This window comes from Neofelis nebulosa, chromosome 6, assembly GCF_028018385.1.
Source record: "Neofelis nebulosa isolate mNeoNeb1 chromosome 6, mNeoNeb1.pri, whole genome shotgun sequence".
NCBI lineage: Eukaryota > Metazoa > Chordata > Mammalia > Carnivora > Felidae > Neofelis > Neofelis nebulosa.
Window position 1 is genome coordinate 65,889,137 of NC_080787.1, and position 14,097 is coordinate 65,903,233.

Here is a 14,097-nt window from a genome sequence, read left to right on the forward strand (position 1 = left end):
GTTCATGTGTTATATCACCTCGATTTTCATATGTTGACCATCCTTGCATCCCAAAATAATTCCCACTTGATCATGTTGTATGATCTTTTTAATGTGTTGTTGAATTTGGTCTGCTGGTATTTTAGTTAGATTTTTTTTTTTTGGCATGACTATTCATGAGGAATGTTGGCCTGTAGTTTTGATTTCTTACAGTATCTTTTTCTGATATTGATAGGAAGGTGTCACAAAATGAGTTTGGAAGTATTTCCTCCTCTTCAGTGTTTCAGAAAGTTTGAGAAGAATTGATGTTAATTCTTCTTTATGTGTTTGGTGGAATTCTTCAGTGAAGCCATTTATTCTTGAGCTTTTCTTTGTTGGGAGGTTTTTGATTACAGAATCAATCTCTACTAGTTATAGGATAGGTCTGTTTCAATTTTTAAAATTTCTTCATGAATCAGTCTTGGTAGGTTGTATATATATATATATAGGAATTTATCCATTTCTTCTAAGCTATCCAGTTTATTGGCATGTAATTGTTTTAGTATTCTCCTGTAATCCTTTTTTATTTCTGTGGTATCAATTGTACTGTCTCCTCTCTTCACTTCTGGTTTTGTTATTTAAGTTTTCTCTTTTTTATTAGTTTAGTTGAGAATTTGTCAATTTTGTTGATTTTTTGCAAATAACTAACTCTTAGTTTGGTTGGTATTTTCTATTGTTTTTCTATTCTCTATATTTCATTTGTTTCTGTTTTAATCTTAATTATTCACCTCTTTCTGCTAACTTTGGTTTTAGTTTATTGTTGGTTTTTATTTCCTAGTTCTGTGAGTTTTAAAATTAGGTTGTTGATTTGAAAACTTTCTTCTTTTTATTTTCATTTTTTAAGTTTATTTATTTATTTTGAGAGACAGCAAGTGTGAGTGGAGGGAGGCACAGAGAGAGAGGAAGAGAGAGAGTCTCAAGCAGGCTCTGCAGTGTCAGCGCATAGCCAATTTTGGGTCTGGAACTCACCAACTGAGATCATGACGTGAGCCCAAATCAAGAGCCAAATGCTTATCCAATTGAGCCACTCAGGAATCCCATTTCGCTTCTTTTTAAATGGAGACATTTACCCATATATTTTTCTGTCTTGGTAGGGCTTTTGCTGCATCTCATTAGTTTGGGTATATTGTGTTTTCATTTTCATTTGTCTCAAGATATTTTTAATTTCCCTGTGACCTATCATTTGGTCCAGTGATTGTTCAGGTGTGTTTTACTTAATTCCACATATTTGTGAATTTTCCAGTTTTTCTTTTGCCTTTGATTTCTAGTTTCATTCCACTGTGGTCAGAAAAGATACTTAGTATGATTTGAGTTGTTTTACATTTCTTAAGACTCTTTTTGTGGCAGCTGTGATTTATCCTAGAGAATCTCTATATACACTTGAAAAAAATGTATTTCTGCTGTTGTTGGAGAGGGAATTCTTTATATGGCTGTTAGGTACAGAAGTCTATAGTGTTCAAATCTTCTGTTTCTTATTGAAACACTATCTGGTTGATTTATCCATTATTAAAGTCAGGCATTGAATTGAAATCTGTTATTGTGTAACTGTCTGTTTTTCCTTTCCATTCTGTCAATATTTGCTTCATATATTTGGGTGCTCTGCTGTTAGGTACGTATATGTTTATAATTATTATATCTTCCTGGTGAATTGGTCCAGTTATTATTATATAATGTTCTTCTTTGTCTCTTATTATAGTGTTGAACTTAAAGTCTATTTTGTCCAATACAAATATGGCTGTCTCTGCTTTTGGTTACCATGTATGTGACCATCATTTTCCATCTTTCACTTTCAGCCTGTGTATGTCCTTATACCTAAAGTGAGTCTCTTGTAAACAGCTGTGTTCCATTTTATACTCATGTTTTTACTCTCTTTAAGATATGGTTCATATACATGAAGCCCCTTAAGCCTTTGTAATAACTATGAAAAATAACTTGAGTCTCCTTTGAATGAATAACTCTATACATTTTTTAATGTTTTAGATACCAACTAGCACAAACCTCAAAAATAGAAAAGAACTTTATTACTTTAGTCATGAAATCCATTTGGCTGTAAGATCTGCTTTCCTAGCAGTGAATACAAATGTGTACCAGCCAGGAAGCATTAGTAGATCACAAAGCCTGACATGGTACATAAAGAGCCAACTATTCACTTATGCAAATTAGAATAAATTGATGGAATAAATTAAAGATAATTTCATACACTATACACTTTTTAAAGAGGGAGCCATTGCATAATGTAAATTTGCCTCTTTTTCCTTCATTATGCATTTTAATGCCATGGTATTGGCATTATGTTTTAATCCAAGTTGGCCAAAAGTTTGATATTTTTGTTTACTATGTGTTTATTTAATATGATATTCCAATCTGTGTTAGCACTAAAATGTGCAAAGCATAAATGCAAATGAGGATATATGATGGCTAGATACAAATCTTGCCCTCATTGAACTTATAAGGAGACATACATACCATTAATTGATGTTGTGGTAGTGATAGTTACATGTTAGTAGGGCAAGGTGGGGGAGGGTACTCACATAAATGTGGTAAGAACATCCATCTGCATAATTATATTGGCATGCATCCATTCCCAATTGGATTCTAAATCACACACACACACACACACACACACACACACACACATACACACACACTTAAGAAAAGTCATAAGGCAGGGGCGCCTGGGTGGCTCAGTCGGTTGAGCGACCGACTTCGGCTCAGGTCATGATCTCGCGGTCCGTGAGTTCGAGCCCCGCGTCGGGCTCTCAGAGCCTGGAGCCTGTTTCGGATTCTGTGTCTCCCTCTCTCTCTCTGCCCCTCCCCCGTTCATGCTCTGTCTCTCTCTGTCCCAAAAATAAATAAAAAAAAAAAAAAAACGTTGGAAAAAAAAAAAAAAGAAAAGTCATAAGGCAGACTCTGTCCTCTGGGAGTCACCTCGTCCACCAGGCCAGTTGAGAAGCTGATAAACCTGACACAAAGTAACATGTAACATACTCTACAAAAGGCTGCTTATCTTACCTACTTTGCTTTCCATACCCCAGTTTCCCAGGGCCAAAATTCCCACATGCCCAAACACAGAAAGAGAACTTCATAAATATCTTGACAAAATTATAAATTCCTATTTAGAATACCCACATCTGAATTTTCCAGTAGACTATCCACTTATGCAACTTTTAAAATAATACAAAATATCTGTATGCTATCAACTTTAACTAACATTTATTAATTAAAATTAGCAGCTGAGTGGGGCGCCTGGGTGGCGCAGTCGGTTAAGCGTCCGACTTCAGCCAGGTCACGATCTCGCGGTCCGTGAGTTCGAGCCCCGCGTCAGGCTCTGGGCTGATGGCTCGGAGCCTGGAGCCTGTTTCCGATTCTGTGTTTCCCTCTCTCTCTGCCCCTCCCCCGTTCATGCTCTGTCTCTCTCTGTCCAAAAATAAATAAAAAACGTTGAAAAAAAATTAAAAAAAGTAAATAAATAAAATTAGCAGCTGAGTTAAATTAACATTGGTTTTATTTATAGCAGAGAAATAGGATTATAAATAGAACCAGTGTCACTTCATAGCTTTGTTAATTCAACCTATTCTCATCTGATCCCCCAAACACTTTTACTCACGGAGAAACAGGGAACAATAAGTTTGTAAAGGGAACTTGGCATTTAGAGCTTACTTTCATATCACTCCCAGTGCAACTTACCTTCAATTAGTATTCAGTGAAATAAAGGACGGTTAACCAGCCCTCTCTGTTTGCAACTACCTTCCCCTAAGAAATATAAAGACACATTTATACTGTGTTGTTTCTTACTATTTACTGTTAGGCTGGATACCATGAAGCTTCCTGAGTGTTTAAGAATTTGCTACCTGGGGGCTCCTGGGTGGCTCTGTAGGTTGGGGATCCCAGTTTGGTTCAGGTCATGATCTCGCAGCTCATGGATTTGAGCCCCGCTTTGCGCTCTCTGCTGTCAGCATGGAGCCCACTTCAGATCCTCTGGCCCCCTCTCTCCACCCCTCCCCTACTCATGTGCTTGCTCGCTCTCTCTCAAAAAAAAAAAAAATCAAGACATTTAAAACTTTGAAAAGAAAGAATTTATTTGACATTACTACATACATTAAAGATGGATTTAAAAATGTTATCCAACTCGGGGTGCCTGGGTGGCTCAGTCAGTTAAGCTTCTAACTTCAGCTCAGGTCATGAGGTCATGATCTCACGGTTTGTGAGTTCGAGCACTGCATGGGGCTGTGTGCTGACAGCTCAGAGCCTGGAGCCTGCTTCACATTCTGTGTTTCCCTCTCTGTCTCTGCCCTTCCCCCACTCATGCTCTGTCTCTCAAAAATAAATAAACATTAAATTTTTTTAAATGTTATCCAACTCAAAATATACTTATAGTTACTCTACTACTAAATATAGTAAACTCCACACAATGACATATTAGCATTCTTTTCTGGTGAAATATCATGGAAAAGACCATTCCGTTAGAGAAGACATTTTCACGAATAATGTGAGGTTCAACATTTTTGTACAATATTACAATTATATGATTTTGATGATACAGTCATTTTGGAAAATAGTGTAGCAATAACACAAAATTAAACATGCTTTTGCCACATGATCAAGCAATTCCACTCTTAGGTATTTACCTGAGATATATGAAAATAGATTTCTATGCAGAAAGTATGTATGCCAACTATTCATAATAGCCAAATATGAATAGTACTATTCATAGATGCTAAAAATTAGAAGTAACCCACAGGTTGCTTACTTTTATTGATGAATAGATCACAAACTGTTATATCCATATCATGGAATAGTACTCTGCCATAAAGAGAAACGAAATGGATGAATCTCAGAAACATAATGCTAAGTGAATTAACTCAAACACAATAGTCGAAGTACCGTATGATTCTATTTAAGTGAAATTCTAGAAAAGACATGATTATAGTGACAGCATATTCATGGTTGCCTGGAGCCTTGGGGGCAGGAAGGGATAAGATGCAAAGAGGCTCACGGAAGCCATTCAGGGTGAGGAATCAGTGGTGATGCTTGCATAGTAGTATACAATTACTAAAAGAGAAGGGGTGCCTGGGTGGCTCAGTTGGTTAAACAAGTACTAACAAGCATTAAACTGCCCCCTTAAAATTGGTGAATTTTATTATCTGCAAATAATGCCTTAAACAAGAAAGAAGAAGGAATAATATTAAATGAATTCATCTTACATACGTGTTACGAATTCCACAGAATAGTGCATTTTCTATGAAAGAACATGCTCTGTAGTTTATTTCAAATCAAAAAGAAGGGATGGAAAGAAATATATATATATAGCTAAAAGTACAATAAAACTTTAAATCTGTAACAGGTAGTGTGTGGCATTTTATACATGTTGTATAAAAACTTGTATGTACAAGAAAGAGTTGGCTCATGGTTATGGATAATTTTTGTAGGTTGCAAATATGTTTAAAACTCCTTTGTTAGTGAACTGTAATTGTTAAGGTATTTCAAAAGGTGAATATATTCCTTACTTTGAGCATATTGAGCTAAAGAAGTGTCCTGTAAGTCTCTATTGCTGAAATGAATGATGGTCAATGATTAGCAACAGCATTTATTTATATTTAAACTCTACTTGCTCTCATGCTAAACCACGTTCTAATCATTCATCGTAATGAATTTTGAGATAGTCCAAAAAACGCTAAGATAGCACTTTACAAGAAGAATATTTGGTCTCCCGGAGAACAAAACCGTTAAGTCCACCTGAGATAAATGGATTATATTCATTTAAAGATTGCCTGAAGGTTTGAATTCACAATCCATCTCTCTTGCAGGTGAATCAGATTTAAGTAATCGAAAGCTTGTAAGTGCTGTTGCTTTTTCATCTTTCCTGCATCTAAAATGGTAACAGTCAGCAATAGCTTTTTCCCCTCATAGTTTCCTAGTTCCAGGTAGGGTTTGTTTATAACAAAAAATGAACTGTAGCTTTCCATAAGTAGTATTTAGTATCACACTTTAAATCTGTTTGCCCATTGTTTCTCTGTTCTCCTTAGGATGCATTAGGATATATTTCCTTACTTAACATGCATCCAAACATGTATGGAGCAGTGAGAGTTCACATTTGTTATTGATCCATTCTCCTTTTAATCACAATTACTCTGTTTCAGAAACTACACTGTCGTTAATTCCAAAATCATCGTGGTCACAATAAGGCCTGAACCCAAAACAACTGATTCATTCCTGGAGATAGAACTAGCTCATTTGGCTAATGTAAGTATTATCCATGTGACATCGACTTGCTTATAGAACTTACCTTTATTTATTTTTTTTTTAATTTTTTTTTTAACGTTTTTTATTTATTTTTGGGACAGAGAGAGACAGAGCATGAACGGGGGAGGGGCAGAGAGAGAGGGAGACACAGAATCGGAAACAGGCTCCAGGCTCCGAGCCATCAGCCCAGAGCCTGACGCGGGGCTCGAACTCACGGACCGCGAGATCGTGACCTGGCTGAAGTCGGACGCTTAACCGACTGTGCCACCCAGGCGCCCCTAGAACTTACCTTTAAAGATAAGTTAGCAGTCACACACTTGATAATATCAGAACACATTTTCTGGACTTTTTAGAGTTGTAAATGGAGTAATTTGTTATGAAGATTATATTATATAGAAACAAAATGTCAGATTATCCTATGCTTTTGTCCATAATAAAACTCTCTTCAGTTTATCCATGATACCAATTATTAAATTGTTTATCCACGTACACATCTTTTTTGGGCTTTGAGCTAATCAGCAGAGGAGACCCAATGAATAAGAACCTGTCTCACCTGTGGTGGGGAAGACTGCCATGTAACTACATAGGTTTAAGATGCATGCAGTAATTGAAGTTATAAACATAATACAAAGAGGAGTGATTAACTTCAGGTACCCTAGAGCAGGAGAATGGGTGGGATGGCATTTAAAAGTGCTAGGTCAAAGAACAGAGTAGGCTTCTTATAACTAGTTGGGTGCTTCAGTAATCTAAATCTAAACCTCCCATTCCAGAATGACAAGAACCCTTTCCTGAATCTAACTGCAACTGAAATTCTTTTCATCTTTTTTCAGTCCTCCTGTAGAAATTTAAAATATCTACTGATCCTTTATACATTCACTTTACATGCTTAAATCATTGATGAGTGGAGACAAGGAAGGTGATTCCTACTAAGGTTCTCCTAATTATGCTTTTATACTTCCTGTATTAAAGTGAGCCACTCTCTTACGTTCTGTGTACACAGGTTTGGTTTTTCGTTTTTTGTTTTTGTTCTTTTGTTTTTTTGGGGTTGTTTTTTTTTTTTTTTTTGGTTTAATTCCTTGCAAAGTTCCTGGGAAGTTGACCTTTACATACAAATAACAGAAACACAAAGTGTCATTTTTCCCAAATCTAGAAATTTAATGAATGACATAATGGAATTTATATTCACATCAATTGGTTTACAAAACTTATGTATTGTCTCCTGTTTTATAACTTCTTGTTTCCAAAAAGAAAATCAATCTTGGTTTTATAAAAAATGACAATTATCTTCCCTGTAAACCACTTTTTACTAACATGCTTCAGGCTTCCTAGATTGTTTAGCGAAAATCTCAAATCTCTTAGCAATAGCTCTTAAACATCACAACTAATACTTAAACTATTGGATCTTCTACTTTTGCCAAAATATGACCATACTGGTTCTATTTAATTTCAAGAATGTGTTTTATTTCTATAAAATCTACCTTTGTACACCTAAGAATAATCTTACCTCTACCTAATCTCATCACTGCATTGAAAACTTGCAATTACTTTAAATATTGCTTTTGAATAAGGATTTTATTTTTTGTAGGTTCAAAATTTGTTGAAAAACTATTTACTTAGGTGTTTGCTTTTATTGTTTATTAGGGTAATGTCTATCCAGTTATAAACATTGGTGAAAAAATAGTAAGAGATCCTAGTTCCCTGAATTGCTTACTAAAAAAGCAGTACAATGTCTGAGTATATATCATGTTTCTTGTGGAGAAAACACTTATGTAAATGAACTTTTACAATACTTTCCTAAATAAAGTCATTATTGAGAATTTTAAAAATACATTAATTAAATGACTTTTTTTCATAAATTGAAGAAAGAGTAACCTCAAAAATAGCATTGATGAAACAGTCTCACTATTTCAATTCAGTAAAACTATTTGAAATGAACAGATTTAAGCTTTGAGTCAAACTTCTCTCCTGGGGGTTTGTCAGCTGATTTACAAAGGAGATAAACCATGTACAGAAAATAACTTTGTACATATGAAAACCCAAGTATATAGTCAATATACTTTATTAAGCACCAGCTAGACACTGGGGTGACAATGAAAGTCAGGATATAAGAATGGTGAAATAATTATCACAAGTCACTTAGAACTAAATCTGTCTTTCATAATTTTGAGTGAATGAGTTGACCAGATTTTCAAAACAATACAGTCTCCACTCTAGAAGATCTCCATTTAAGGGAATATAGACAAATCTTTTGAAAAGGGGGACTGAGAGAAGATGAGACAAAGAAGAAAAGCTTACACTGGAGAAGAAAATGGCACCAAGTATTCTAACTCACTTCTATTATCCCCTTGCTTGCAGTGCCCACCTGTCTTCAGAGGCCACCCCAATTAACCACCACACAATGAAGCCTCTCTGGATGGCTGGATTCCTCACTTCTTCCCTTTATTTTATAAATACCTTTCACACTTTGTCCATACAATATATACAGTCCTTCATACTCTCCTGGTTTGAATTTCTAATGCTTATTGTATTAATCTTACCATCCAAATTAGAGTTTGTAAAGTACCGTTCATTGAGGGAAAGAATATATAACAGATTTGTTGAGTATCTTAGTATTTATTACCAGTCTTATATACTTTATATACTGATTTTAGTTTGTTTCCATTGAAGAGATAATCAAAGAGCCTATACTGAAATGTAATAGTCTTCACTAATGTGAATACATCATAAACATGAAAATAGAAATTAATTAGAAAAGCTGAAATTTTAATATAACTCTACATAGATGTAGATTATCATTGTTACTGCCTTCAAAATTGAACTATTTTAGATATATTTTTAATATCAAGTCTACTTTCATTTATTTACTTCTATCAAAAGTATGTGCTATACTTTCCTGAGCTCAGAAAACAGTAATGACTTGCAAAGTATATCTGTTTCATATACCATGTAGAAGAAAAATGAAGAATGGGAATTAACAGTTATAGTGAGCCTAGGGAAAAGCCTGTTAACATTTTCCAAACTAAATGTATTCTTTTAAAAAGCTTTTTAACAAATAGCGTTTAAAGTATGTTAAATATAATAAGGCCCTTGGGAACTGTAGGAATAGAATATGGAATCTTGAAATTCCAAATTGTATTTAGCAAAGCCAATTGCAGTTTTATCCAGCTCATAAATCATTAATGACTAAAGATGCTATTCTTAGTTCAGTTTTGGGGAGCCTATGGCTTTATTGTGATGACCTATAGAGTCAGAGTTTATGGTCCTTCGTGTTTAGGTATAGCAATCACTTGCTTTTGAAAAATATCAAAGTTGCTTTCCCAGAAAAAGAATTTTATTTTTAGTGTTACTTAAGGTTTCTTCAGGATGACATTTATGCTCATTAATATTATTAGATTATCTGATATATAAGGAAAGTTACTAATTTTATTGAAAATAATTATTGAGACCTGAACGAATATAATAGAATGACCCTAAATGCGAGTGCACACGTATACACACACACATGTACAGACACCCACTGTTTGGATGCCTTGGATCTGACAGATCTAAGCTGCTATGACTTTCTAAGGTGGATAGCATCTCCACCTTTAAAGATGAGTTAGAAGAGTAAGTAAGTGCATACATTTTAGTTATCTCATGCTCTATCAACTTTGCTACTCTGAAAATGAATTCTTTTTCCAAATGATAAGAGTTTTAGGTTGTTCCATTTTGGAGAGGCAGTTTGGGCTATGCTTGCCTGCAGTCTCTGTGGTCTTGCCTTTCTTTTTATTTCTTCCTCTGAGTAAAAACTTTAATGATCTAGTTAGCATGATACCGCTGTCTTTCAGGACTGAGAAAAATCCATGAGGTTTATTTGTAGTTCTCAAATTGGTCATATTCACAAAAGAATCTCATGGGAATTTGGGCTTGTGGGTTTTGTTTTCTTTGCCATATTTGCTTGCATACTAATAGGATCAGCTAACAAATTAAGGAGTTTGTTTTATGTGTATAAACTAAAGTTAATCATGAGCCATGACCTTTGTAAATCATAGCTGCAAACACAATGGAAGACTATAATGAATATGTTTGTTACCATTAGATAAGCATGAGAAACAATGAGAAGAAATTTGAAACACTCATCAGTGGGTATTTTTGAAAATATCAAAGGCTGATAAAAACCTAAGGAATTAAAAATCACTTGACAAAGCTTAAGGAAGTCCAGTCTATAAATCTATAATTTCTGCAAAGGGGTGTTTGTATGCCTTTATGTTTTGAATCACTTTTCTACCCTACCTTTTGTCCATTTGAAAGAGATTTCTGATTTTTTTTCTGCTTAAAGCTCTGGGTAATTTTTATGGAAGAGTCTTGAAATGCTGACTAGACAGACAGATTGATGGCTCTGTCACCATCTGAAATTGAGATAGAATTTGTTCCCTAGCTACAGTTAGTATGGTGTTTTGTTTTGGTTTTTTTTGGTGTGTGTGTGTGTGTGTGTGTGTGTGTGTTTTCTTGATTATATCCTAAATTCCTCAGTTTGAGTAAGCACCCTTCCCACTTACATTTCAAATTCAGTTTATTTTGATTAATAATACATAGTCAACATTTTTCAAAAAGATTTTAGAATAATTCTGCTATTTTTGGAGCAGTGGTGAGCAAATCTTTTTAGTTAGGAGTCAGGTAGCAAATATTTTAGACATGTGAGCTATAATGACCTCTGTCCCATTTACTTAGTTCTGCTGTTGGAACATGAAAGGAGCCAGACAATATCTAAACAAATGAGTGTGGCTCTGCAATGAAATTTTATTTACAAAAATAGGTGGCAGGCCAGATTTGGATTCTGGGCTATAGAGTTAGTCAATCCCTATATAGTAAACAGAATCATGCCCCCACCCAAAATGCCCATGTCCTAACCTCCAGAACCAGTTATGTTACATGTCAAAAGGGACTTTGCATATGTGAATAAAGGTAAGGACATTGAGATGGGGAAATTATCTTGGATTATCTGGGTAGGTCTAATTTATCACATGAACCATTAAAAGTGGTTTTCCCTGTGGCTATGGTCAGAAATGCAGCATACTAAAAACTCAACTACCATTACTGACTTTGACAATGAATGAAAAGGGCCTCAAGCCAATGGGCACAGGCAGCCTGTAAAAGCTGAAAACAACCTCTGGTTGCTAACCAGGAAGGAAATGTAGACCTCAGCCTTTCAACTGCAAGGAACTAATTCTACTGAAACCTGAATGAACCTGAGCATGGATTTATCCTTAGATCCTCCAGGAAGTAGTGATATCATGCCAATACTTTGATCTCAGCCTTGAGAATCTCTTGAGTAGAGACCCAGCTGAGCTCATCAGACTTCTGACCTATAGAAACTGTGAGATAATGAATTTATGTTATTCCATGCTGCGGTTTATGGTAATTTGTTACAATAGCAATAGAAAACTAATATCCCTGCATTGGAACATTGCAAAATTAATTTTAGATTATGAAGAAAATGTATATGTAAACATTAAGAGTGCCATTTTGAATCAGATATAATGCAATACTGATGATACATTATTCAATAAGAATTAATTAGCAACCAGAGATTAAATTTTGTCCTGCTGATTATTATTCCAGCACCTTAGCAACCTGATGAAAGGAATCACCAGACAGTGAGAATGGCCACTGTAAAGTGGTGGTGGGATATTAGAGAAAATCGGAGGATGCCACGAGCAGCACCACCTAGGCCCCACCACAGAAAGGGCCTTGTGGAACCAAGCGCTGGATGTCAGGGGCAACTCTGGCATTTGCAGATATGTTGTGCTTTTGAAGCAATTTAGCAAAACTTCTCTGCTGGCAGCTGATAGACTGGAGTAGCGCAGACACTTCTGGTGCCTTTGCCTCTGCTACAATCCCATAGAAGTGTTTTTTTTTTTGTTTTTTTTTTAAATTTTTTTTTCAACGTTTTTTATTTATTTTTGGGACAGAGAGAGACAGAGCATGAACGGGGGAGGGGCAGAGAGAGAGGGAGACACAGAATCGGAAACAGGCTCCAGGCTCCGAGCCATCAGCCCAGAGCCTGACGCGGGGCTCGAACTCACGGACCGCGAGATCGTGACCTGGCTGAAGTCAGATGCTTAACCGACTGCGCCATCCAGGCGCCCCCCCATAGAAGTTTTATTAAGATATCCTCTTGGCTATAAAAGGAAAAGACTTAAGCTGTATGTTTTACCTGTATGAAATCTAGTTATTTAACTATTTTTATTAAAGTTATTTGCCACTCCAACTCATAAGAAATACTTGGAGAGTTTCTGCTCCTAGGAAACCCATGTGTTTGTTGAGAGGTGCACCAGGCTCCTGCGCAGCCATTGTTGGAAATGATATAATCATGTGATCATACAAGGGTAAGACACTCTAAGACATCTACATGAAGGCAATGATTTTCTCTGAAGAATACACATAAAAATAATCCCTGATAGCGATTCTACTTTTTACTGTTTTCCATATGTCAAATAGGCAGTATTCATTGGGAAATAATGTACATTCAGGTTAGTGATACATCTCAGAAATTAGGGAAGCAAGCTGTTATCACATCCACAAAAATAGTGTCATCTGGTTAATGTGGGCTAGTGAGTAACCATATAGCAGAAGCTGAATTAAATATATGCTATTTCTTTATGTTCCAATTAAATAGCTGCCAACTCCTCAAGAAAAGCTATGCAACATGGATGTGACTCATCCTGATAAAACAATATTCTGCATTTCTCACTTCAGTGGTCTTTATATCAGTCTCCCTTAGCTACAGCCAGCTCCTTCTTTTCCATATTGACTTGTCCTCAATGTGTTGCTTTCTGTAGAACCCTCATAAATCTATTCAAAAATTCCTTTATCTCCATGATTGTATTAAGTAAGAACACAGTATTGCATTTGTAATGATGCTCTTTAGACTTCAGGTATATGTCAGCTACCCTTTCAAAAAAAAAAAAAAAAAAGGAAAAAAAGAAGAAGAAGAAAAAAGTGTTAGACCCAATTTAGTTCTTTTTAAGTATCCTTAAAAAATATGGAAATATGGAATAGTACTTACCATAACCTTGAAAAAAAGATTTGGAGAACATTCAACAGATTACCTTCTGCAGTTCAGTTTCATACAGTTTTCAATATCATATCCTTGTATCATATCCTTGGGTGGTATATTACACTTTTAGGTACTATGAAGCTGTTTATATGTTAAAAGAAATACTCTCACTGATCAGCTTTTAGGGGCATTTCATAGATTTGACTATGGAAATATTACATACACTAAGATCTTACCCGCTCCCTTCCACCATGCATTCCTTAGACTTTATTTAATGTGTCTTTTCTCAAATAGTAGTAGAATTATACACAGATTATAAATGAGTCTTTTGTGGGTCAAGTCAATCATATTAGAAATGTTCTTAAGGAGTTCCCAAAATCTTTTTGTGCAGTGATATATAATAGCTACAATTATGCTTTAGTGGGGAAAGAAAGGGAAGATAAGCTTAGCAAAACCCAGGTCTTTTTAATGCAATGCCTTTATGTCCAAAATATTGAAAATTAAAGAGAGACAGTGTAGTGTCCTCTGAACAGTCTTTCTCCCATCTACATTCAAGAAGTCAATGTGCAATGCTCTAGAAGATGTGACAGAGACAGTCATTCTGGAACATCTGAGTCAGAAAATTGGAAATGCTGAGATAGTTATGATGAAGTCACTGCCCTTCTTCATGCCCTTAATGCTTCGTCTGTTCACTTGCTTTGCTTCAATAGACAAAAGGATATATTTTTAAATATATTTTTAAGTTTAAATATTTTAACAGGAGTATGAAAAGTACCAGAAAGTTAAGACGTTTCTAG

General features: G+C 35.4%; 1 protein-coding gene across 5 annotated transcripts in view; it reads left to right on the top strand.

Moving 5' to 3' along the window:
* ADGRB3 (adhesion G protein-coupled receptor B3) overlaps window positions 1-14,097 on the top strand; it is a 729,921-nt gene that overhangs the window by 420,796 nt on the left and 295,028 nt on the right. For all 5 annotated transcript variants that reach the window (XM_058734363.1, XM_058734362.1, XM_058734364.1 and 2 more), the window contains one exon: window positions 6,159-6,261. In XM_058734363.1, coding sequence (XP_058590346.1) covers window positions 6,159-6,261 — 103 coding nt within the window. The remainder of the gene's footprint in view (window positions 1-6,158; window positions 6,262-14,097) is intronic.